Source organism: Cryptomeria japonica, chromosome 6 (genome assembly GCF_030272615.1).
Source record: "Cryptomeria japonica chromosome 6, Sugi_1.0, whole genome shotgun sequence".
NCBI classification, from domain to species: domain Eukaryota; kingdom Viridiplantae; phylum Streptophyta; class Pinopsida; order Cupressales; family Cupressaceae; genus Cryptomeria; species Cryptomeria japonica.
Window position 1 is genome coordinate 182,973,413 of NC_081410.1, and position 27,192 is coordinate 183,000,604.

The window sequence follows — 27,192 nt, forward strand, 5'->3', positions numbered from 1 at the left end:
AGTTTAATTCCACTTGATCTCTAGGAGGAAAGTGCCTTTAGGACTTTTTCGCCTTGGACCCTCAGAGAGGGACAGGAGCAATTTTTCACTTTTGGTCTTAATCCTTCACCTTTTATTTGTCGATTCTCGTTTTGGGGTAAGCAATGATCCCTTTCATCCATTCTATGCATGCTTAACTTGTTTTTGCAAGGCAAAATAGGTGCTCCAAAGATTTTCGCCCTGGACCCTTGGAGAGGGACAGGAGCGACTTTTGTGTTTTAGCCTAGGATTATCAAGTTTTGAAGTCAAATGTTCATTCACCATGCTTTAGAAGACTTTTTCCATCCTTGCACAATCTTACCTCAGCATAATCTTGGAGGGAAGTTATTGGTTTTGCAAAAAATCGCCCTGGACCCTTGGAGAGGGACAGGAGCGAATTTGCAAATTGTCATCAAAATTCATAATCCTTGCATCTCAATTCCACCTCAAGGCATTTTAAACATCATTTCAAACTTGCGCCTTGGCTTAGATTTGTCCAAAATTGGCGAGAAAGGCTGGATGTTAGGTTTTTCGCTCTGGTCCCTCAGTGAGGGACAGGAGTGATTTTGCAATTTCAAGCTCATCCGTCCTTTGCTAGCCCTCCAAATTATCTTCAACGGGCAAAACACACCTCCTTCCATTCATTTCAATCACAAAACTTGCTTTGTCCTTGCAAGAAAATTGCACTTTTAGAGAATCGCTCTGGTCCTTCAGTGAGGGACAGGAGCGCCTTTTGCCTTTCTAGGCAAAACTCCATCATTTCATTGCCTTTAATCAAATCTGGATGCTTTATCACGTTCATTTCGTCCTTCACCATGCCTTTGATGTCTCAATTTGACCAAACAAGGTCAGGAATGACTCCAATAAGCTTTTTCGCCCTGGACCCTTGGTGAGGGACAGGAGCGATTCGCCTTGGACCTCCTGAGAGGGTCAGGAGCGAAATTCGCTCTGGATCCTCAGTGAAGGACAGGAGCGAAATTTGACTTTTTGAACTCCCTATCAAGATAATTTTTATGGAATATAACATTCTTATACTTTAAGTTATATTCCATATATACTTTCAGGATGTTTGAGAGTGGTTTCAGACCTCCAGGAGTTATATTGCAAAATCTAGTTTTTTGAGGTTTTTCAGTTTTCAGACTTAGTCAAATTTCAGGATCAGGACATTCCAGACCTAGCCAATTTTCAAGATCAGGACTTCACTCAAGCCGGACTTGCTATCCATGTGATCCCCTTGGCGACACTCAAAATGCAAAGGCTAACGGACAAAACCCTAAAAGACCTAAAAAAACAAACCCTAAAAAGCAAAAAGCAGGGGTCCCCATTTGCAATGGGGCGATGTGTGAAATGGTCACAACAGGGTGGTAGATAAAGATGTGTTGGATTGGATTTTGAAGTAGCTTTTTCCTTCATCCTCAACTATCATGGCAACAAGAGCAGTGTAGGAGAATGAAATTTCCCCAATAGAAGAATGGCTTGACAAGGAGTCTTTAGGAAGACATTTTGGCCCTTAAAGAGTGAAATTTAGACTATATTTGAGAAAATGGAGGATCTAATGGTCTCCTACAAGGGGACTTGACTTTGCGTGTGTAAGGGTGGTCCACAAAGATGGCAATTTGGGGATTGCTAGTTTGTTTACTCTCCCTTCTCTGTCAAGGGAAGAACTCACTCCAAGCGGCACCCCTATTGAGACCCTAGGATGAAGATCCATGGTTTTGAAGAGAAAGAGGATAAGCAAGATAGAGTTTGCAAAGGTGGCTAGGAAATTGAGATGGTAAAGGATGGTATGGTTGGTCCTTCAATCTATGGTTGCAAATGGGGAAAAGATGGTAAAGGATAGTATGGTTGGTCCTCTTCTACTATTATTAGTCAAAGCTGGAAAATGGAACCTTACAGCTCTGAAAACTTTGGACATACTGATTGTGCACATGAACTTAAGGCAGAGCATGGGGGACTTGACATGGGAAAAAAAACAGAGGAAGAGGTCTCAGGCTCTGCTTTAAGACATGCAGTAAAGAAACCAGCATGGATAGGACAAACATAATCTTGCCTCTGTAAATTAAAATTAGAGCTTTTATTCGAACTTGAATGAGAAGATTTTGCAAACCATTTCTTCATCCTGGGATGGGATTCTTATCTATGATTAGAAAGGTCTTGAATGCTTCAATATTTTGGGGAATTTATAAAGGCATCAACATTTCTATGGAGGGTAGGTTTGGTTATAAAGCATAAATATCTCTTCCAATATCACAAAAGGCATAGATTTTATGCCAAAAACAGAGCAAAAGGAGGGGACCTCTTTACCATGCTTGGATTCAACTGCAATCCCAACTTAGATTCTTGATAGATTTCTTCAATCCTTTGTAAATCATTCTATTTAAAGGAGGAAAAGAGATTTAAACACTGTATGTTGCTGGGGATCTTAAATTTTTTTACAAGAAGCTCTACCAAGAAGCTCTTGAACTGAAACGAGAAAGAAAGAGTAATTTGACATTTCGTCAAATATTATTCAGCATAGGTTTTCCTATAAAATGGGAGAAGAGGCATCATTTTCATCTCTGAACAGCTAAGTATCAAAATCTTCACTCCAAATCAAAAGAGAATGTGTATTATATTTTTGCAACTTCCCCTGTTTGGAGCTTTATTATTTGCTCTTATGATACTTCCATAACCAGAGATTCTTCATCGAGCACTTTGAGATTGAAGAAGTGTGAGGAACAAACAACACTCTAGCTTCCTTTTTGGGACTTTTTTGTGCACGAAGAGTACTTGCTTGAAAATCTAGCTTTTTCTGTGAATGACCCCGAGAATAGTCCTTTTGAAATACTTGGTGAATCATTTACTTCCTTCTCCACTTTTCCAGCAAGCATCAGATTGTCTTTTATTTTGATCACTTGCTGTTGTGCAGCCTAAATATTGATACTTTGCTTCTCTTCAAAATTCAAAATGAATTAGACTCAGGGTGCATGGCAGCAATAAAGAAGCAAAGTAAATTGTAGGAACTTGCTTATGTGGAGCAAGAAATCATCCTTAACAATTTTTTGAAGCGTTCTAGGAAGTCTCTTAAAGAATCTTTTACATTTCCTAAATTTGGAAAATTTAGAGCAGTGATGCATAGACATATTTAGCTATTTTGAGCTGATAAAATCATTTTCTGAAGGTTAGTGCAACCCACTATGCATCCATTGTTGTGATGTTGAAACTGGTTAGCAACAACCAAAACTTCATTGGAAAATCTCTTAGAGATATCTTTGCAACCAACTCCAAGAATTCCACATGCAACAGCGAAAACATGGATATATTCATCTGCCATCTATAGAAAATATTGGAAATTCTTCCTTGAACCCAGAGTTCAATCATTGCCCCAAGCCAAAGCTAAGGGTCTGAAGTGGTTAACATGTGGACTGGAGGCAACCAATTCTATAATCTGAATGAGAGGAGACAAGGATAAAAACCACATTTTTTCTCTTCATAAGGGTTGCTGTGAAATGGGTTACTCTTGTATCTGTTGCAATTTTTGCCAATGTCCATTGGGTGAGTCACAATAATATTATAAAGGATAACAGTGAGAAAGAACTGTGCCAACACATGGGAAAGGCTAATCAACAGGTAAGCCCTTTGGTGGTGGATTAGTTAGGGGTGGTGAGTTGGTTTGAGTCCAAATTAGTAAGCCAAAGTACCCTCACATGAAAAATAGCAGAGTTTAATTGAGCACAGATATTTTCAAATTAATCAGTCTAGTTAATTTTCTTCACTATTTTTGACAACTTACTTCGTGTTTTAGATTCTTAGTTTTAGCAATTGGACATATTGGGAAAGGAGGCATTCTGCAATACCATGCTGATAACTATTATCATGTATTATGATATTAAATTGTTCAATTTTATTCATAGATCAGAGTTAATATTTTTTCTCATTTTTCTCCTCTTTCTGGAAGACAACCATTAAAATGGTACTAAGATATATGGAATCCTCACTATTAATTATTAGCCTTGTAGCATCTGAGAATTGAAAGATTCCTCTTTTCCATGATCTTTAAAACCTAATATTGCTTTGCTCTTCCTGCACATGCCAATGATTACTTAACTGGGTTTTCAGGCATGATTGGGAAAAAATGCTAGGGATAGGTCTTAATTTTTAGACTAGTATTTTTTTATTTTTTCTTTTTTTTTAAAATCTTTTTATAATCTCAAGTTTTTGATTGAGATTTCTCCATATCAGGTTGGCAAGGATGTATCCGAAGCATTAAATGAAGCCATGGAAAGGAAGGGTTTGAATATGCGTGTCTCTGCATTGGTAATTCTGCTTACTCCTAGCTCAAAAAGTTTCCATTATGAAAAATTTAAGATTATTTTGTTCAAGTTAGCGACATGAGCTATTGCAGTTATATAGAAAGGCTGTAAGATGTGCTTTTTTATAGCAAATCAATCTATTTGGTTAACCATCTTTCCATAAAAAACACTAGTATTGAATTATTTGTTGGTGCTTGCAAATTGCATATATCAAGTGATTCTTATGTGGGATATATTCAATCGTGACATCTAAAACAGGTAAATGATACAGTGGGAGCATTGGCTGGAGGCCGTTACTGGGATGAAAATGTGATGGCTGCTGTTATTTTGGGTACTGGCACTAATGCGTGCTATGTAGAACATGCAGATGCTATTCCAAAATGGCAAGGACCTCTACCAAAATCTGGCAGCATGGTTAAGTCCCATCTTGATTATTCCATCTTATTCTTTTTATTACTTTTTGTTTATTGTGAAGCAATACCCCTCAGTTTTAGCAATGTGATAACAACCACAAGACTGAAAGTATATAAGCACAAGATATTCCCTCATAATTGATTTTCTTTTGGACAAATTCACAGGTTATAAACATGGAATGGGGAAACTTCTGGTCTTCTCATCTTCCTATGACAGAATATGATGTGGCTTTTGATGCTGAAAGTTTAAATCCTGGGGAACAGGTAAGTTGAATTATATCTTGACATAGGTCTTATATAAACACATAGAAATAGTGCTTTAAGCAATTTCCTTAAATAAATTCTACTTAACATCTTGACTCTGTGAAGCTATTGTCCATTGGCAGATCTTTGAAAAGCTAATCTCTGGGATGTATCTCGGAGAGATTGTGAGAAGAGTATTGTACAGAATAGCTAAAGAAACTACCTTAGTTGGAGATTTTATACCATCCAAACTTGCAATCCCTTTTCAATTAAGGTATTGTATTCCGCTCTTTGTTTGGATTTTGAATTTATGGATTCTTTCTGATTTTTAAAAGTGCATTTGTACATAGAATAAGTCTTGCTGATTCTTGAGGCGAGGCAGGCTAGCATAGTCTCAACAAAGTCTCAGCAGACTTGCCGAGTTTGACTGAGGCTAGTAGAGTCTCAAATTTTGACTAAGGGAGCATTAAACAAGTTTTAAATCCTTAAAAATCTCTGAATTTCTTGGGTTTTTCAATTTGCCAAGCCTTTGGCGAGTTTTTGGTGAGTCTTGGCACTGAGTCCGAGTTCAAGTCCAAAATCAGCTTGCCAAGTCCGAGGTGAGTCTAGGTCTTGTCACTTTGGTTTGAAGATGCCCTTCAATCTAGATGGCTAGATATTTTTTTTACCAATAAGTACTTTTATTGCTGCAGTCCTCACTTCTTATGTGTTATGAATTAGTGTTCCACGGGGACATTGTTGTGACATTTTCACACATCGTCCCATTGCTAACGGGGACCCCCTCTTTTCTTGCTTTTCGCGTGTTTAGGTTAGGGTTTTGGGTTGCTTAGTGGGCAATTTTGTGTTTCCTGTGCCCGACTCTCGGAGTTCTGATCATGCCTAGTGTCATTTAGGGTTTTTAAAGTCATAGGATCAAGCACGTAAAGTTGAGATTTTTAAGCGATCCTAGTTTTGTCTAAGTGTAGACCTTTTGAGTGTTAACGTGTTTTTGAACGCCCACGTCGGTGATTTTAAGTGCTAAGGTGTTTTAGGACCTTTTGGAGTTGTTTTCTTGCTCCTAGGAAGTTTTTCAAGTTGATTTCGCACTTTATTACGATAGGTTTCCTTGTGTTTTGCTCAAATTTTCGGTAAATTTGCCTGGGTCCAGTTGAGTTTTATTGAGTTTTGAAGTTTCCTAGTGTTTCTGAGTGGAAAAATCTTCATTTTTTGGATGAAAATCCACATTCTAAGGGTTAAAAGGCCAAGATTCCATACTGGAGGTGCTTTTCCCCTCATATTCCTGACTACCCATGGTTTTCCCCCACTCAGAATCCAGACTGAACATGGATTTCCCCTTAAATCCATACTTGCCTCATTTTTCCACCACTGTGAATCCACACTGCGGTCGATTTTTCCCTAGAAGTGCTAAATTTTGACTAAGTGTTAGGATTTCTCCTGACTACCCACATTTTTCCATCGGGGAGTGTGGATTGGATTGCGGATGACGTTTGTCTTGATTCCATACCTGGATCGATTTTCCATCAGGTCTTTTGTGACAAGATTTTGAGGATTTTTGTGCAGACTCTCACTCCTGTCTGAAGTTGATTTTCCACTGAGAGTATTTTGATAATTTTGAGTCTGGATTCTTATCCAGACTAAGGTCGATTTTCCACCAAGGGGTATTTTTGAGTAAATGAAGTGATTTTTGTCTAGAATTTCTATTCCACACCTAAATCGATTTTCCCCTAACCCCATTTTTGTGTGCATTTTGATGAATTTGTTGGGAATTTCGTCCAAACTTAGATCGATTTTCCCTTATGGGGAATATTTTGACGTTTTAAATGATTTTAATGGGATTTTTAAAATCCCTACATGGATCGATTTTCCCTAATGGCTCAAATTTTGATTTGAATTGTAATATTTTAATAAAGTGAGCCCCATTTAATTGCTTTTTAATAAAAGCAATGATTATTTGAAATAAATAAAAAACAATTAAATGATTTGCAATAAGCATTTAATGTTTTCAACCTTCTAGAAGCAAATCGGTTTAACCAAGCAAGTATAAGAACAAGTTTTTTTTCTATCCCACATTGCTTGTGTGCTGAAAGTTGATGGTGAAAGCAAGTTTAAAGAGAGGAGTCCAACATTATTTTATTATTGAATTTGCAAGTTGTCTCCATGCAAGGGCGATTTTCTATCTTATTGGCGATTTTTGATGAAGTGTTTTAGAGAGGTGTTTGATCGAAGACTTATATTTTTCCTCCATTTTTCCATCTTGGCAATCCACTTGATTGCTGCCATTGGAATTTATTGACTCCATTGTTTTCAGATTTTTCGATTTTGGAGACAATGATTTTTTTTTCTAAGTGACGACTTTCTACTTTGGCGACTTTTGGTGATTTTAGAGGGATTCTTATTGCGATTTTCCCTCAAGACCGCCATTCAACCTGCTGTTATTGTTGGTGTTGGAAATAAACCACACCCGGACCGACGATGGACTAGTCCAAGAGGGGCCAATAGCTTAGTGGTAGAGCACTCCAGTGACATATGGAAAGTCCTAGGTTCGAGTCCTAGCTGGTCCATGTCTCAACATGGTATCAGAGCCAGGTCCAGACTAGGAGCCCCAAGCACACGAGAGGTGTGGCTTAAGGGGGGGTGTTGGTGTTGGAAATAAGCCACACTCGGACTGACGATGGACTGGTCCAAGAGGGGCTAGTAGCTCAGTGGTAGAGCACTCCAGTAGCGTATGGAAGGTCCTAGGTTCGAGTCCTAGCTGATCCATGTCTCAACAGTTATCAGACTGATTTGGCTGCCATTGAAGACCCCCATACCACGATTTTTGGTGAAGTTCGCCATTTTTGGGTGAAATCCACGATTTTGGTGAAAGGCGATTTGTTGTGTTGAGTTCCTACACTCCAAACTTTGAAGATTTTCCTCAACATTGCCTTGATCACTTTCTTTTATCAGACCTTCATTGTTGGCAGATTGCATACATATTGAAGACATGTTTCAGCTTTGAAGGTGGCGCCATAGCTGGGAAAATACGATTTTTATTTGGCATGTGTTTGTGGCATATTTTGGTGGATTCATGCATGCTTGATACCGCCATTGCTCCCTACTTGCTGTCATTGCCTCAGATCTGAGCCTAAATGCCATTATTACAGCAGGGGTGACCTCCATTGTTGGCTGTCCATCTATTTTCAGACTTGAACTTTCATTGCCAGCTAGCTCCAACTTCAACGATTTACCTTTGGGAGCATTTTGAGGTCATTTTCAGTCAATCACTTGACCATCCGAGGGCTGTTACAGGTCTACAACTTCGCCATGGCTGCTTGTCCTCAGAAAATTTAACTCTTACCAGCCATACCATTATTCTCGGATTTGACTTGCTTTTATTGTCTAAGTTGATTTTCATTGAGTTTTTGCATATTTCAAATAATTGCAACATGTTTTGAGAGGTTAACTTATATAGTTGCAGTTTTGTGACCTCCATTGTTGACTGTGGAAGGTGTCTTCAGACATAATTTTGTGTGAAAACACAACCTTTCACACCTTTCCCTAGTCACTCTTGATCCAGTATACTCCTTGCACTTTGATTTGCACGAAATTTCTAAGTATAAGGAGGTGTTGATTTCATGAGGGTTTCATACCCTAACTTTGTCACACTTTGTGTTTAAATTGTTGAAATCTATCTAGAGTGTCCATACCCTAATTAAGTTTAAATCATTAAGAAGTCAGGAATTTTATTAAGAATATTTTGTTTTCCTAAGTTCTAACTTCAAGCTTCGTACAGGTGCGATGTCGAAGTCTGGATTTAAGGAAAGGAGAGAATAACAAAAGATACTAGAGACATTCTATCCTGAATCCAATATGTTATCTAGATGGAAGGAGATTATGGACACAAACATGCATTTCCTGAACCTGAACCAGATGTGACAACGGATGTTCGGAATTGGAAGCTAGATTCCTTCCGGCAACTAGCCTGTTGTCGGCCCATTCATCGCTTGTCTTCATTATGCCGCCTTTAGAATAGTAGGGGCCCCCTACCATTCTATAGGCGGGGTGGGTGAGTGGGAGGCAATAGAACGCCACCACCCTGCTGCCCCGAGGCTGCCATGTTTCAGCCTGCCCCCACTTCTATATCCACCCACCCACTATGTGAACATTATGAAGAGTGGCATTTTTCAGGGCACTGGATTTCCACAATCCATACAGTGCACTGAGCTTATCCTGGAGTGTGCATGATGTTACGATCCTCGCTCCCGAATGATCAAGACTCCTAAGGGTGTCGTCATTACCTACCTCGCTAAGGATGTGATTGTTGAAATATTTGGAATTCCATGTGGAGCAGATATGAAGGATGTAACGAAAGATGAATATGAAGACAGATATAAGAAGAAAATGGATGCGTGTAAGGCTATGGTGAATAAGGAGTGGATGATCGAGCCTAGGCTACATCATTCCAAGGCTCCCAAGACATGCATGTGCACAGATTTCAAAGAGGAATATAGTGATTTAGTATTCCTGCTTAACCGAGTGATGGGGATGCCGCAGGGTGCAATATACGATGGATAAATGTTCTATTTCGTCCAGGATTGTCTAAGAGGAACATTGATAAACTGGTCTAGAATCATAAGTGACAATCTGGACTTTCAACTAAGGAATGTAGAGCGATCCAAGTCATTCGCCATGGCTTCCTACTTGGTATACCTACTTGCACGGTTTGTTACATACAAAGGATTGATATGCAAAGGTGAAGTCGGGAATGGACAAGGACAATTCAAGAGTTATGAATGCTATCCCCAGCTAAACATGTATAGAATTGAAGATTATAAGAGAGTGAATGATGTATTCACAATGTACATCATGTGGATGCTGCAAGGCGGAATCCACAGGAGGTTGTCCAAAGAGGCAACAGAGCTAATAGAGAAATATTGATCGTGGTATATTCAGTTTCTCACTTTCACATACCTAAGGATTCATGGGTTTCAATCCGAACCTTACAGGGTTCCTAGGTATCCTTCTAACAGAATGATCTTGTTGGAAGAGGTGAGACAACTTCTAAAGTTTGATTCCATTCAGAAAGAAAAGCACAGGACAGGCATGACATTCCCTATTTTAGTTGGGAAAACGTTGGAGGTTTGCCAGTCTGCCTTGGCCACCAGCACTGCGAGTGAGAAGCTTGCATTCTATCGATTTGCAACATACAAGAGGAGAGAAACATTTGATCCAGATAAGAAAGTTGGAAGGATCAGGGGAGAAAAGTTCATCCACAAGGTAGACATAGAAGATTATTGGGCCAACCTGATGGATGAGCAAGCAATGAAGAGACGAATGTGGTCCAAAATGTTAGTGGATTTCATGAGGAAGTGTGGACTTTTCCTCATTCCTAATCAGATGTTAGATGACAGAGATCATACACATCCACAATATGAAAATGAAATGAAGAGGGCAATCTTATTGCCTAATTGCTCGGAATTAGAAGAAGTAGATTTGAAAATATTGATGAGAGAGGTCTTGAGTTTCTCCCGAGCATGGGTAGATATTCAGATGAATAAGTTAGTTGATATGGGTGTTTCCTACACTTATGAAAAGATGAAACCGAAAGAATCCGCTTCCGATGATGATCAGAGGACTATTAGTGATGTCAGGATTCATGCAGATGAAGAGAGTCAAGCTCCCAAGAGAAGGAAGAACATACCAGGAGAAGTCAAGGCTAGAGGAAAAGAAGATTGAGGAAGTCAAGAAGAAGAAACAAAAGACTACCACTCATTTGCCTCCCATTCCTTCACCACCTCTCAACGTCTCACCAATCAAAGAAGTTGAAATGACTGAACAAAACAAGGAGACCCAACAATGTTCCAACATAGTGATACTACCAGAGAATATTCAGGATTTACATGCCCACATTGACATCTGCTCCACCGAATGAGAATGATGATCAGTCGGGATCCCCTACTGTCCTTTTGGAGGTTAGTTTGGTAAATGATGTATATGATTTGACCAGGAATAATCCTGATGATGTTATCTCGCCATTGAGAGGGCTTGATCGAGAGATGTGTCTCGATGATGGTATGGATATGGCCGCTATTCCTAATTGGTTGATGAAGAGTATGGAGAAAAGTAAGAAAATGATAGAGATATAGCCTATTGATAATATTGATGACTACTTAGCTAGGAGCAATAAGGAGCCAGAACCTAAGAGAGTTTAGATTTTGTCACACATAGCTAGAGATGAGACAGGAATGCGGATTGCGCAGGTGGTTGTTCCTATTGGAGGTGTGACAGCGGACATTTCTACTCCTATGGATTTCCAGATTACTTTAGTTGCCCTCGGCCGTACTACAAGAGAGAAAGAATTTCAGGAGGTTGGTGATAACCTCAGGGCGATCAGTGCAAGATTGGACAGAGAGATTGAAGAAAAAGAGAAGTATAGAGAAGAGAATATCAGACTTAGAGAGTACATTGCGGGGATAAGGCGTGAGAATCCCACCCTTATTTTCCCTATTGCAGTTGATCATGGACTACATTCACACTATGAGGCAGCAAGAGATACACTCTCGGAGGTGGAGAAATGGATTGAAAATGCAAGAAAGCAGGCGGATGATTTCCTTACTCAATTTGTCTAGGCATATGACAGGACAACAGGGCTCATGTTTAGAATCCAGTATTTGGAGGGAGTTTGGGAAGAATTCCGACCTATCCAGGAGAAGACTATTCCACGCGTCAAAGCTTTGAAGAGGATTCCCAAGTCCACATTGATCAAGGAGAATATTGTGCACAGTGGAGACAAATGCGATTTCTATGGCTGGTATTGTTCATTAGCCATGAAGAAATCAACTTTTGAGAACGCCCAGCTGAGTTGTACGGAGATGGAAGGATCAATTCATGACATTTAATTGAAGATCCTTGCCTCAATTGAGAAGTCACTGGGTGTTGATGTTAGTGATTCAAGTGGTTTACACTTAGTCAAATTAAGAGACAAGATGAAACTTATGTATTTTTTCTAGTTGGACTCTTTGAAGAAGAGTCAGATGGATGATTTGGTCTCTTTGTTGATCCATGTTCATAGTTTGCAGAAGCTCATGCCAGATTGAGAGAACACTTTGGATGCTTGCTCGGATGCTTTGGACGTGATTGATTTACAGCAGGATACCTTACCTAGCATTTCCATGGAGGAATTAGATTCTGTATTGGTTAGATTCTTGGAGTATGCTAGGAGAGAGAGAGATGCAAGGAGGAATCTTCTAGAAGATTCCCTATTTGATGACTAGGTATCTTTCTATTGGGCCATATGTTGGAGGTACCATTTTTTATGTAAAACCTAAGGCAGGCAATTCTAGGGTTTTGTTGGCATGATTTTGGCCCTTGATTTAGTGTTAATCTTGGCCATCCATTTTGTATGAGACTCTATATATACCTCATTGTCTCTCATTTGTAAGAGAGTTTTTGTAGAATTGTTGGTATATGCTGTAGCTATTTGAATCTAAATCATTGTTCAATTGTTGGTGATTTTGCTCTTCAAATGTCGTTTTTGCATTCATGGTTCTCAATTCCTCCAAGTTAGATTATAATTTTAGATTAGATTTGTTTTCATGTTTGTTAGATTGAGGATTTGTTGAGTATATTTGTGTGGAATCCTTAATCCATACCACTAGCCTCTTGTTGCTGGTAAGTGCGTTGTGTGTGGTCAATTAGAAATTTGAGTAAGCTTAACTTCAATTATTATGCATCCCTTGACAAGCATCAACTTGGATGGTGTCAATGTGTGATGGTGATAGTTTGAAAATCAATAAGTATACCTTAGATGATTGCACTAAGCTCGTGTCAATACATGTTTGTGAGACCTTGCCTAGTTCGATTCCACTAGATTTATTCATCATTTCCTACATTCCTAGGCTTAGAATAGATTTCCTGAACCCTATTCCTTTTGCCACTTTTTTTTAGTAAGAATCAAGTCCAGAGCTACATTGCAATATCCTAAGTTGTTAGCACACCTATTCCGCATATTTCATGATCAAAGAAGATAATTCGAACATTTGTGTAAGTCCCCAAGTGAACACAACAATTCACATCGACCATTGAGTTACCCACTCGTCAAGACTTGACATGTAGAAACCTTGGAATCATTTTAGTTGATCTTATCCTTAGCATCTGAGGTGATTTTGTTCAAGAGAGGGTAAATTACCTTTGGTATTTTATTCTGAAATGTTATGTGCATAAAACACACATCAACAGACACGTCCCTCCAAAAAAACGTGTCCCTTGTAGGGGGATGTTTTTGAGACTTGGGGGAAACGTTCCCCCACAACACCACCACTTTTGCCACCTTTGCAGAGGATGTTGCAAGGTCACTTGCTATATGTCACATGCCATTACATACTTATTGCATCTTTTAACTTCTTGAAAACTAATTGGCCTTTCATATATGTTATATTGCAAATTTTGCCTTGAAGATTTCGATTCATTTCTATTTTTATATCAGCACCGCTCCCCCCACCACCATCACTCTGTCGCTGTTCCCTCACTATCCCCAAATTTAGGCCCTTGGTCCCCACATCCTCAAAACCTATCCTTGTGTCTCCCCATCTCCCAATCAAGAAACTCTATTGAACACTATTATGAACCCCATTTTGTGGTAGTTAGTTCTAGTGGGCCACATGTAATTTAGAGCCTATATATATATACCCCTACCTATACCCAACGAATAAAAATTGTCGTACCCCTGTACTGTTGGCGTGTGTTTTATTATCCACCGAACATAGAATGAAATGTCCAAAGACACTCTATCCTCTCTTGGACAAAATCACCGCATATGCTAAGATTGCGAGAAGATCATATGGCAATTCCAAGGTTTCTTTTGTCAGGTCTTGAGGCGTGGATAAGCTCAATGGGCATTGTGATGTGCTGGTAGCACACAAAGGGATTTACACTTGGCTTGTTCAATTCACAATGAAGGTCTAGATAATGAATCTCTATCGTTTGGGTCTTGGATCATGGACTTCAAGAAAACTAAAAAGGAGATAAGGGTTTAAAAGTTTTAATCTATTCCTAAGAATTCAAGAGACGGTATTGACTAGGTGAAACCAATAACCATGCTTTTCTTCGCCATGTTATGACAACTACACAAAGTGGGTGCAATCTTCAAGGGGTGTGCTTATTATTTTCTCATCACAAATAACTACCATCAAATTGAACAATATTCATCTAGACATAAGTTAAGCATCCACAAAGTAAGCTTAGACTAACTTTACACAATGAACAAAAATCATATGTTCATCAAAAGTATGAGCAAAATATTCACCATAAGTCAATACTTATCAGATCTTGCATTCATCTAGCATACATGAAATAATATCTAAACTATGATGAAGGATAAGAACCATGCAAACTCCAAAATAATAGATGTAATCACCATCAATTCAAACAATGCATTACTTATTACTTTGGCAGTTGTAAACAACACTTTGCTTATCTCAACATGTTTTACAACATGCTCCCATGTTTTACAAATGAGGGGCGACCTCAATTTATAGGCTCTTCAATTACAATTCAATGGCCAAGATTGATTTCAAATCAATGGTCGAGATTACAAAATAAAACCCTAATTAAGTTTTGCTACAACTAACTACCTCTCGACCAATGAGAAAATTACATTCGGGGACACTTGTCCTCCTTCTAAATATAAACCAATAATAAAATAGAAAGTTGTTGCATTGTGGAGTGTGCCTTCTAGAAGCTTTCATGGATGTCAGGTTCATTGAACCTGGACATGTTGACTTGGAACAATCTGATTGGTTGGAAGATGACAAGGCGCCACCTCAGCATGTTGGATGTCCTCCTTGGTCACTTTGTTCTTCTTCCACGTACTTGCCTTAGAATATCTTTTCTTGCCGACGACTATATCCTTTGCACTTACTTCTTCCTAGCTTTGATCTTGGATTCCTTTCGAGATTTTGATCTCTTTTTCTCACTTGCATTTGAATCTTTGAAGTTTGGAAGTCTCCCCGTGGAGTAGATGTCTGGACTTGAAGTTATTAAAATTTTCTTTCCTGATTGCTTTGAAATTCCTCCTCCTTGAACTGGACTGTTGTTATTCCTCTGAATTCTCCAATTTATGTCAAGAAATTGTGTAAGTTTGGAAATTTGTTTGGGATTGTATAGATGAAATCCCCAATAATTCCAAATTTTTTTCTATATTTTCACCAAGTCCAACTTTTCTTTCTTGATGCCTTGAAATTCTTTCAAGTGCCTTGAATTTGGAGAAGAGTTCTTCCGTGCTTTCGCCACAATGGAGGAGATTGGAACTTTCTCTATGAAGTATTTCCCATACTTGGCCAAATTTTGGCTATTCAATTTCATTTTGTAACACCTTCATGCAGACTTTTCAACACAGCGTCAATATTTGACACTTTAATTGTGGAAAACTCCTCACTTAGCCACTTTTATTCCTTTTTTATTGGTTTCATCTTGGCGAATTCCAACACTTGGGTCAGACTTCAGAAAAAACATAGATAAAACATCCATTGCCAGGGCAGACTTTAAGGAAAACATGAATTTTTAAATATCTGCTGGGCGGAGTTTGGGATTTTCATTATTTCAGATCAGACCTTGGCAATTTTTTAGGATTTCCTAACTCTTGCAGATCAGACTTGAGGGAAAACATGGAGAATCCTCTAGGCACACTTTTCCTAGTCCAAGTTGGACTTAGCACACTTTATGACATGCTTGGATAAGACTTCAAACATTCTTTTCCTCACTTGGGTAGGACTTTGAGAATAATTTTCCTTCCTTGCTTAAAAAATAATCCACTTGTTGTCTTCAAAAATCTTCCTTCATTGAACTTGGGAGAGAGTGTTCTTTCAACTTTCAAGCTTGAGAAAGAATGAGAATGAAAATGATAAGTTGAAATTGGTACAAGGTTGAGAAGTTTGATCTTTTTAGCATCTTTACATTCTTTCATGGATTCATCGAACCTGGTCTCCTTCTCATCTTCCTCAAAATGGCAACTCAATCCCTTCAAAAGATTTCAAAAGAAAGTTTCTATTTTTGTATTTTGGCACCACTTCACACCTTGTCCTCATCTTGTCCATGTGTTGGCAAGGAATTTTCAGAAATTCATGTCTTTTAAGAAATTTCTCCAAGTGTTGGGCAAATTTTTTTGACTTTCCAAACTTGGTCAAACTCTAACCGTGGCGAACTTTGTGTGGTATCAAGACATTTCTCTCATTACCATGGCAGAGTTGACCTTTCCTTGGGACATTTCCATTGTGACTTGGGCGGACTTCATGCATTGTTAGGATGTTTTGTGCTTTTCCCAAGTGGACTTCAGCACCTGGCAAGCCAATTCACTCTTCAATCTTGGGCGGACTTGGGTATATGGCTTTAGACATTTTCACTTCAACCTTGGTGGACTTGGAAACTTGGCATGCCAATGTTTTCTTTTCCTTGAGCGGAGTTGGCTAGGTGTCATGACAACTCTCTTTTCCAATCTTGGTGGACTTGGCACCTTGGCAAGACAATTCACTCTTTGGGGGGGCGAACTTCATGCCCTCTCATGCCAAACTTTATCTCCTTTTGGCGGACCTTAGGTGGTCTCAAGACATTTCTTGTTTGGGAGGTGGTGGAATTTGTTGATTGTTATGCCATTTTCATGTTAAGTGTTGGGTGGACTTCAGGTATTGTTAGGACGTTTTGTGCATTTCCCCAAGCGAACTTCATCATTTGCTAGGATATTTCAAATCATGCCTTGGGCAGAATTGACCACGGCATAAGACATTCCCATATCCCTCCTTGGTAGACTTTTCCATTTTCATCATGGTAGAGTTGGTACTAGCTTGAGACATTGCTATCTCCATTTAGAAACTTTCTCTTGGCCATAAACACTTGATGGATTTCTCGATGATTTTCCATGATTTCTTCACCTTGGAGGTGCAAACTTTCATTTTGAAGATAGGAACCGACCAAACCCTAGATCCCCTTTCCAAAAATAGAAAAAGTAAGGCTCCCTAAAAAATGGAAAAACTTTCTAAAAATAGCCATTCTAGGGATCGGTCCCAAAGTGCCAAAAACAAATCTTCCTAAAAAATAAGAAAAAGCAAAAAAGAAAACTTTCTAAAAAATAGAAAGTTGTCCAATTTGACTCAAATCGATTGCACTTTTCGTCCTTCGGGCCATCTAAGCACTTTGATGGTGTCTAAACACTATTTCAATCACGATTTCCTTAATTGACTTTGATGACCACCTAAAAACTCTAACCCTTCATTGTAAAAAGACTGGTGATTAGTTGTTGTGACGCCAAGGCAAAACCTTGAAAAGCAAAAAAAATAGGGGTTCTCCATTTGCAATGGGACAATGTGTGAAAAGGTCACAACATGTACCTACACCCACATCCGTACTGAATCAACAACTTAGCATTAAGTCTATTACTTGAGTTTTACCTTTTTTTCATTTTTTCCTTTAAATTAGAAACTCTACGTTGGGTGTTTTTAAATTTCCTTAGAAGAGATTTTTTTCTTGGCTAAGTTGTATTTCCAATAAAGGGTTTAACAAAGTCAAGGGTATTTTGGCTCCAATACTTAGGGGGCTTAGACAACCCGTCCTGAGTTTCCATGTAACTTTGGGTATACTGGAAGATCCCTTAAGATTTTCTTGCAACCTAGCCCTAGTAACCTTTGGTCATTTTGAATTTTGTGATCCACAGATAAGTGGGTTAGCTCCAGGAAGTTACTTATCACGTACCTTGGATATGGGCTAGTGAGCTATGGATATGGTTCTAATACTCCATAGTGCTCTAAAATAGTGGGCTAACACTATTTATTAATGAGATAAAGTATATTGGTGAGCTCACAGACGAGACACACTCTGTATCGCCTTTGCTTTTCTTCCTGCCTTTGTGTTGCTCATTTTAAATATTGTCAATTTATCTTTTCTTTGCAATTGAGTATTTTAGTACTTGGCATTAGTCAGATAGCTATTAGTGTTCTCTTTGTACAACACATCTATAGATTTTAAAGTATCCTTCCACTCTTGCAGTTTTAATTTAGTAATTGTTTCAATTTGTTGACCTCCCCTCGTATTTGAGTATTTAGAAGAATTTTTTTCCTAATCTAGCCACAAGTTGTCAATTTTGATAGAAAATGTAACCCATGGGGTGTACAAGTAGTAAAAAAAGTTTGGGCCAATTTTTACCCTTTCTAGTGGATCGTACGTTACACTCATCTCTTTGAGCGAACCAAAGCCATAGCTTAGGAAAACCCTTTTTGGCCGACCTCATTTTTTTCCTCATTCAACAACCTCCACATTTGCACTCATCTTCACCTTTTGATTGTTTTCCCATATATTGTTGTTCTCAAGACACACTAGGGCTAATTGTGCACTCTCAACGACTAAATTGATCAAATGCAAATGGAAACCAATGTAGAGATAATGGACATGTTGTGACGTATTCACACATCGCCCCATTGCAAATGGGGACCCCTGCTTTTTGCTCTCTAGTGTTTGTTTTCTGGGTCTTTTAGGTTTTAGTCTGTTAGCTTTTGCATGGTGAGTGTTGTCAGGAGGATCACTGGATAGCAGGCTCTGCTTGAGCTAGGGTGAGTCAGTTGATGCTCCAAGTTAAGGGCGTTTTTTCAAGGTCTTCCTTAGGCTTGGTTTTGCTGGTGGTGTCCCGTTTGAGTTCGAGGAAGTTAGTGAGTGGTTGAGCAAATTTGGCTAAGGAATGGAAGGGATGAATCAAAGATCTAGCCTAGGACAAATTCAAGCCAGTTTGAAGGTGAATTGAGCCTAGAATGGGAATTTCGGTCCTGACCCTTCCAAAGGGTCCAGGACGAAATTCATGTAAAACCCTATTTTCCACAAAAACTGGAGCTATATGTCAACCTAAAGGAGAAATTTGCATGATCATGAGGAAAGGAGGCCTAATGAAGTTTTTCCAAGGTGTGAGGAGGAGAAAATATGTGAGAAATTGGCTCAAAAGGTGAATTTCGCTCTTGACCCTTCCAAAGGGTCCAGAGCGAAATTCATATTTCCTCTATTGTGCTTCTTAGCTTGACCAAGTTAGGAGCTTCTAAGGCATGATTTGGTAGGTTTTGGTGCAATATTTGCCTTGAAGAGGAATTTTTGGATCTCAAGATGATGAAAGCTAGCCTCAAATGAGGATTTCGCTCCTGACCCTTCCAAAGGGTCCAGAGCGAAATCTCCCTGTCTTGCCTTCCTTGGCCCTGAAAACCCATTTGGACCTTGCCTAGACCAAGTTGGGTGATGGAATATCTTGATAGTGAAAGAAGGAAGTTGATTTGATCAAAGTTTGATGGAGAATGGAGTGAACCAAGGTGGGATTTTGGCCAAGATTGTGATTTTCGCTCTTGACCCTTCCAAAGGGTCCAGAGCGAAAATCCTTATACACCTCAATTTATCACTTGTCAAGACCAAATTCCTAGTTTTTGAGGCATGTGTGGAGGTGTTTGTGAATGTTCTAACCTTAGGAGGTGAGTAAAGGTGGATGAGGTGAAGATTTTAGCCAAGAATAAAAATTTCGCTCTCGACCCTTCCAAAGGGTCTAGAGCGAAATTCTTGAAAGCTCTCATTTCTCCTTGGCTAAAGTCAGGATCTTGATGGGGATGCGTGAAGAAGGGTCTTTGTTTGCCTCTCAAAGAAAATTGGAGTTCAAAAGGTCAAGAATAAAGCTCAAATCTTGATTTTCGCTCCTAACCCTTCCAAAGGGTCCAGAGTGAAAATCTTTGTAGCCCACATTTCCTTCCCAATTTTGGCTAAGTGTTGGTTTCTAAGGCATGTTTGAGAATGAATTGATGTGTTTTTGCCCGGAGATGGAGTTGGTTGATTTTGAAGAACAAGATTTTGGCCTAAAGGAGAATTTCGCTCCTGACCCTCCCAAAGGATCTAGAGCGAAATTCATCATAAACCTTATTTGTTGCCTTGAATGGACTAGAAACCTTGTTCCTAATGTGGAAAATGATCTAATTTTTCCTTATTTGGTAGTTTGAAGTTTGAAAAGTGAGCAATCTAGCTTGGAATGAGATTTTCGCTCCTGACCCTTCCAAAGGGTCCAGAGCGAAAATCTTCTTAAAGCTCATTTCCTCCTAAGTTTGACTAAATTTTGATTTGCAGGGTATCTTGGAAGGAAGGTTGAACATTCTGGTTGCCTTTGAAATGTTTGAAAGCATTGAAAAATGAAGGATTTTGGACCAAAAAAGGAAATTTCGCTCCTGACCCTTCCAAAGGGTCCAGAGCGAAATTCCTAAAAAACTCTTATTTTTGCATTGAAGAAGGTCAAGTTCTTGGTCTTTTATGAATTGAATGGAAGGGAGATAGCTTGTCTTTGCCTCTTGAAGATGTTTTGTATTGAAAAAATGAAGAATCTAGCCCAAGTCAAGATTTTCGCTCCTGACCCTTCCAAAGGGTCCAGAGCGAAAATCTCTCTAAGAGGCATTTCTTTCCTTGTTTGGCCAAATCTTGATGACCAAGGCACGTTGAAGGAGAGAATTGACATGTTGGAATCCTTGGGGATGTTTGGAAGTTATGAAAATGAAGGATTTTAGCCAGGAAAGGAAATTTCGCTCCTGACCCTCCCAAAGGGTCCAGAGCGAAATTCCTTATAAGCCTACTTTTTGACCTTTCTTGGACATGAAGCCTTGTTCCTAGGGCAATGTAAGATGAAATTCTACCTTGCAAAGAAGTTTCAAGTTGAAAAAATGATGATTTTTGGTCAAGAATGAGAATTTCGCTCCTAACCCTTCCAAAGGGTCCAGAGCGAATTCTCTCAAAACTTCTCTTTGCTATCAATTTTTTGCTAAGATCAAGTGTGGGATAAGGTAAAATCAAGGAGAAGTTGCCCCTAAGAGTGACTTTAAGTTACTAGAAACCATGAAAGATAAAGGAATTGAGCCTAAAAGTGATTTTCGCTCCTGACCCTTCCAAAGGGGGTCCAAAGCGAAAATCCGAAAAACCATCTTTTCTTCCAAAATTTGAGCAAAGTTAAACTTGGACAAGGGTGAGAGAAGTCATTTGGATTGCCTTAGAGTGGATTTTGGTTGCCAAGAATGCAAATTTTGAAGCCAAAACTTGAATTTCGCTCCTGACCCTTCCAAAGGGTCCAGAGCGAAATTCTTGAGATCACCCTTTTTTCCTTGCAAATCAAGTCAAGATTTTGATTTTATGACCTAGAGAGGAGTGAGGCAAGGTGTTCTAAGTCTTGGAGGTAATTTGAAGTTGGAAGGATGGAGAAATAGCCCTAAAACAAGATTTTCGCTCTTGACCCTTCCAAAGGGTCTAGAGCGAAAATCCCAAAATCTACCTATTCCTTTCAAATTTTTGCTAAGCTATGCCTAGACCAAGGTAAAAGATGCCCTTGAGATTTCCCTTGAGTTGATGGTTGTCTCCAAAAATGATGATTTTGGGCTAAAGGAAGAAATTCGCTCCTGACCCTTCCAAAGGGTCCGGGGTGAAAATTCTTCAATCACCTTTTTCTCCTTGCAAAATTAAGTCAAACTGGAGTTGGATGAGAGAAGAGAAGTGTTTCCTTGCCTTGTGAAGTGATTTGAAGTTGAAATGATGGAGAAGTGAGCTACAAACAAAAAATTCGCTCTTGACCCTTCCAAAGGGTCCAGAGCGAAAAACCCTAAAACCACCTTTTTCCTCAAGATTTGAGTGAAGTCGGGGCTAAACAAGGGTGAGAGATACCATTTGGATTGCCTTGGATAGACTCTTGACCATCAAAGATGCATATTTTGAGCTAAAATTGGAATTTCGCTCCTGACCCTTCCAAAGGGTCCAGAGCGAAATTCTGGATGGGTCCTGTCCCTGGCTAGGTTTTGAGCAAATTTGACCTTTTGGCCTTGTGAAGATCAAACCAATGTTGTCAAGTTGGGAAGTGGATTCAATGTGGGGGAATGCAGATGAATTGAAGTGAAGTGTAAAATGAAGCCTAAAGAAGGAATTTCGCTCCTGACCCTTCTAGAGGGTCCAGAGCGAAATTCCCAAAATCACCTAGTTTGCCCATGAGGAAGGTCAAGTTGTAGATTCCTAGCCTTTGGTGAGGAGAAGGATAGCGTATGCTTGCCTTGGAAGACATTTTGGAGTAGAGACATGATGGAATTTGTCCAAAAATGCAAAATTCGCTCCTGACCCTTCCAGAGGGTCCAGGGCGAAATCTTTTGAAGCTACTATTTTTCACCTTGTTTGGGTCAGGCGAGGAGCTGGTTGTGAGGTAACGTTGAAAAGAGGTCTAAGTTGGCCAGGAATGCTAATTTCGCTCCTGACCCTTCCAGAGGGTCCAGGGCGAAATTCTTATAGGGCCCGTCTCTGGAAAGAGTCTTGAACTAACTTCATTTTAATATCTTTTGTTGATGATTTAAGGTGTGAAATACTATGTTGAAATGAATTTATTATATCCTTAATCATCTTTTGATTTGTTTTTACAGATGAAAGAAGATCAAGCCAAGACAAGGACGACCTTCTCCAGTCCAGCATCAACAAGGACATCCTTCTCCAGTCTAGCATCAACAAGGATGGCCTTCTCCGGTCCAGCATCATCAGGGACGACCTCTTCCAGTCCAGCATTTGAAGGAAAGGTACACCATCCATCCTGCACATCAAAGACAAAGGAGGTTAAAGCAAGGGTTCGTTGAAGAAGCAGACAGTTCCAGAAGAGTTAATTAAAGTTAGCTTCTCAGCATCATCAAATTGAGCATCTACCAAGTTACAAGTGTCAGACAAGGTGGCATCCCAGTCATCACTCCTCCAGTCGGATTGGTCTACCTCAACATGTCCAGATTCAATGCACCTGACTCATTGGAGATGGCACAAACTTCGATGTACCTACCCCGGTTCTCTATTGGTCGAATATTCCAGAGAACACATGTGTCCAAATAATGAAATTATTTCATTGGTCAGAATTAAGTTTGTTGTAACAAACCCTAATTAGGGTTTTCATTGTAAAATCTCGACCATTGATCTCAAATTGATCTGAGCCATTGAATTGTATTGAGGGCACTATATAAGCCCTGGCTCCTCATTTGTAATGGTTAGCTAATAGAGAATAGTTAGTCAGTAGTTAGAAGGTGAGCAGTTAGTTCATAGAGGTTAGAATAGCTAATGATTAATAGCAAATAGAATAGCAGTTAGAGTAGAATAGGAAGAGAAGGCAAAGATTGTTGCCAAGATGTTGTTGTAAAAGACTTGTAAACTTCATTGAAGAAATGGTGAAATCTATGGGTCGATTCAACAATTTGCATGGTCTCTATACTTCTCAGATTTGATTTCATGTTATTAGATGAGTGGAAGAAATGTGTTTGATTGATGGTGAAATTTGTATATCCATACTACTAGCAGTTTGTTGATTGCAGACTTGCCTTGTGTAGTCAACTGGAATTATTCAGCTTAAGCCTAACTTCAATTGTCGCTTCTTCACTGATATGCATCAACCTGATGGTGTCTATACCTGTAGCGATGATCTAAACATCATAAAGCTTTCCTCCGAAGATCGCACTAATCTTGTGGAGATGGTCTTGGGATGTCAAAACAAGACTTAGTTAGAATTTCATCAAAGATCATTCATTGCTCCTACATTCTTAGTGTCAGAATTAGATCCTTTCCTCGCCCTTATCCTTTTTTCTTTTTTTCAAAAAATCTAGGCTAGTGAAATCCTATGTTCCAGCAATATTCAAAGCAAATAAGACGTTTAGTCATCAAGTGTAAGTCCCCTTGTGATTCCAGCAAAATCACATCATACCACAAAGAGCTTATCCACGAGTAGAGAACCTACATACAAGAACCTTGGAGTTGCCTCGATTGATCCTTTGGCGAGATCTTCAGCAGTCGGGAAACTTTGCTCAAGAGAGGATAAGGTACCTTTAGGTATTTTATTCTGTGTTCGCATGTGCATGAAAAACATGTCAACAGGACACCAACAAGCTGTCAATGCTAATCAATGCGGTGAGCCCATTGACAATGGTCATATCTAGTATAGACAAGGTCCAATCCTTCACTACTATAGTGGATCCCCCTATCTCAATCAAGGTAGACTTTCCTGCCACCTAAACTAGGCTTCCTCAAATTTGATGGTACAAAGCCTAGCAATTGGTTGCACATGGATGGCCAATATTTTGTTGTACATCGAATTCTTTAGGATCAAAAGTTATCTATTTCGTCTTTTCACTTCAAAATAGAAGCCATATTGTGGTTTCAATGGTTGGGTGGTACTCGCCAATTTCTCACATGGAAAAACTTTCATAAAGAATCCCTCGTCCACTTTGGTCCTAGTGCCTACGATGACTTTATTGGTGCCCTCACTAAATTATGCCATACACATTTAGTATGGGAAATCAAAGTGAGTTCGAGAAATCAGCAAACTAGACCCATGGCCTTGATCAATCATTTTTCAGAAGTTGTTTAGCAAGTGGTCTCCAAAAAGATCGTTGGGTAGAGGTTCTCATTTAAACCTGACATTCTATTGTGGTGCTCAAGCCTTGGCTCAACTTGCACAACTTTGCAGCCCAACAAAAAGTTGCTGGTTTCTCCTATCTTTCAAACCAGAATAGAAGCATTAGATTGGGGTACAAAATGCTAACCAAATCACTAGCTATCTTGAGGAGAGATTATGGAGAAAAAGGAAAATGGGGTATGTTTCAACTATGGTTAAAAAATGGGAAAAAGGCCACAAATGTCGAGACCAATGCTTGTAATCTCATTGATTCTACAACCTTTCACTAGCTATGCTGAGGAGAGATTGTGGAGAAAAAGGAAAATGGCGTATGTTTCAACTGTGGTTAAAAAATGGGAAAAAGGTCACAAATGTTGAGAGCAATGCTTGTAATCTCATTGATTCTACAAACTTGCCCAATGATTTAGATGAATCTTAGAGATGCTAAATAAGAGTTGGCTTCCCTAGAACATGACTCCACTCTTGATGCTTAAATTTCTCTTCATGCTTTGGCGGGGATCTCTTTGACCCAAGAACTTAAGGTCATTGATTGTATCAAAAGACAAAAGATAGTGATCTAGATAGATGGAAGTAGCATTCAACTTTATTAGTGCAAAACTTGTCAACTAACTATGTTGCTATGTCCATGCTCGCAATAATTTTAGATTATTTTAGCTTGTGGTAATGCTATGTCTTATGGGGGCACGTCATAATGCACATTTTACTTTGTGGGATTATCAATTAACTATGGATATGTTTGCTCTTTCCTTATGTGGAGCACATGTGGTGTTGGTTGTCTTGCGTTTGCAAACCTTAGGTCCAATCACTTGTGACTACTCCTAGATATGGCTCAAATTATATTGTGATGGTTGAGAGTATACATTACAAGGACTGAAGGCAAGTGAGACTTAGATGGTTAGCTTCTATGATAGGGAAAAATTGTTGAAAAGGGGCATTCTAGTATCCTCGCCCAATTCCACTCTCAAGAGGTTCGACCTCTTTCCAGTTCTTCTCCTTTGTGAAACCTAAAAGGCTTCCTCAATAAGTATCAAAAAGCATTTGAAGAACCCAAGGGGTTACCCCCTCCAATGTTCCATGATCATGCCATTTCTCTCCTCCTTGCAAATAAAATGCAAATAAAATGTTAGCATTTGAAGCACCTGTGTTAGTGTGGGCTACGTGTATTTCTCATTGACGCATGGTAGGAATGCCAAAAAACAGAATGAGGCCTGTTAGTCTCCAGAATGGAACTGGAGCATATTAGTTTGTGGGTTACTTAGCAAAAGAAAAAACCTGTGCCTGTCACCTACTATGAATCCTTCCTTTATAACATGAATTATATTAAGTTTTGTTTTGCTTTATATTATCACAGATTAATTTCACTGTGAGAGAACTTGTCAACATCGGTAATTGATATTATTGAAAAAAGGAACCTACCTTGAGTATGCTATGTTACAGTGTTGCAACTATATAGCTTTTCATTTACGGTTTAATTTATTTTGTTTAAGGGAATATTTTGTACTTATTTGAAGTCTATGCAATTTGTATTGAAAAGGAAATTGACATAAATTTAAAACAATGTGATACTATGCCACAATTTATTCTTGACTCCACAATGTTATGTGTAAAATTCAACCACTGCATTTAAAACAATGTGATGCTATGCCACAATTTATTCTTGACTCCACAATGTTGTGTGTAAAATTCAACCACTGCATTTACAGTTGAACTTTGCCATATGCAGCACTCCACATATGTCTTATATGCACAGTGACACCTCGTCTGATCTTCAAGTAGTTGGCAGAATACTTAAGGAGGCATTGGGGGTATGATAATTTTTTTAAAGTTTCAACTATGAAGAAATTTCATGTTTCTATTCTTTGCTTAAGGTTAGCATACTTTCAATTTAATAATCTTGTTTAGGAAGTCAAGCTTCTTCTGTTTACTTGTATCCTTGTATGATTTCCAGGTTCAAAACACATCATTGAAGACACGCAAGATTGTTATTGAAGTTTGTCGGATTGTAGCAGAGAGAGGTGCCCGATTGGCGGGAGCTGGAATAGTTGGGATTTTAAAAAAAATTGGGAGAGATGTATTTGAAACTGTAGAGGAAAAAAAAACTGTTGTTGCAATGGATGGGGGGCTTTATGAGCACTATGATCTGTTCAGACAGTATCTGAAAAATGCTGTTACAGAATTGCTTGGTAGCAAGGCTTCAGAAAGAGTGGTCATAGAACATTCAAGGGATGGCTCAGGTATCGGAGCTGCTCTGCTTGCTGCATCTCACTCACAGTACTTGCAAGAAACTTGAGATCGAAAGCTCGGCATTCAAGGCATACATATACCCTAGTTCAGCAGGGTTGGTAATGTATCTTGTTGTATTAATAGATAAGACAGGCTTATGTTAGTGTATCTTGAGCATCTCAGTCAGAGCAGTTTTTTTTCTGCTCAATTTTGTGATTTACTCTAATGGTCTGCTCAGGAGGCAATAATTTATCTTCTTGTGTATGGCTCTCTTTTCAAAATGAAAATGTAGAAATGTAGAAACTTTTATCATCAATTTTGGCCTACACACTTTTCTCCAGTTAATCTAGCAATCATTCGTAAGAAATAATTCTAGTTCTTAGTTTAAATACTAGAAATTGCAGCCTTACAACAAATTATGAACCGGTCACAATGCAATTGTTTGAATCATTTTCCAATCAGAAATGTTGAATCCAAACACATATATATAAGAAAATCTGGTAGACAGTGACTGATATTCAGCTTTAATTTTTAAGCACTGAACCATAGACACTCATAGTAA

The 27,192-nt window shown here is 39.0% G+C and overlaps 1 protein-coding gene across 1 annotated transcript in view; it reads left to right on the forward strand.

The window, feature by feature from the left end:
* The window catches only part of LOC131077614 (hexokinase-1), a 39,228-nt gene extending 12,282 nt beyond the window's left edge, over positions 1-26,946 (forward strand). The window contains exons 4-9 of the mRNA XM_058015143.2: positions 4,240-4,314; positions 4,569-4,724; positions 4,889-4,987; positions 5,110-5,240; positions 26,131-26,212; positions 26,356-26,946. Of these exons, the coding sequence (XP_057871126.2) occupies positions 4,240-4,314; positions 4,569-4,724; positions 4,889-4,987; positions 5,110-5,240; positions 26,131-26,212; positions 26,356-26,697 (885 nt within the window). The 3' untranslated portion in view covers positions 26,698-26,946. The remainder of the gene's footprint in view (positions 1-4,239; positions 4,315-4,568; positions 4,725-4,888; positions 4,988-5,109; positions 5,241-26,130; positions 26,213-26,355) is intronic.
* The last annotated feature ends 246 nt before the right edge of the window (positions 26,947-27,192 follow it).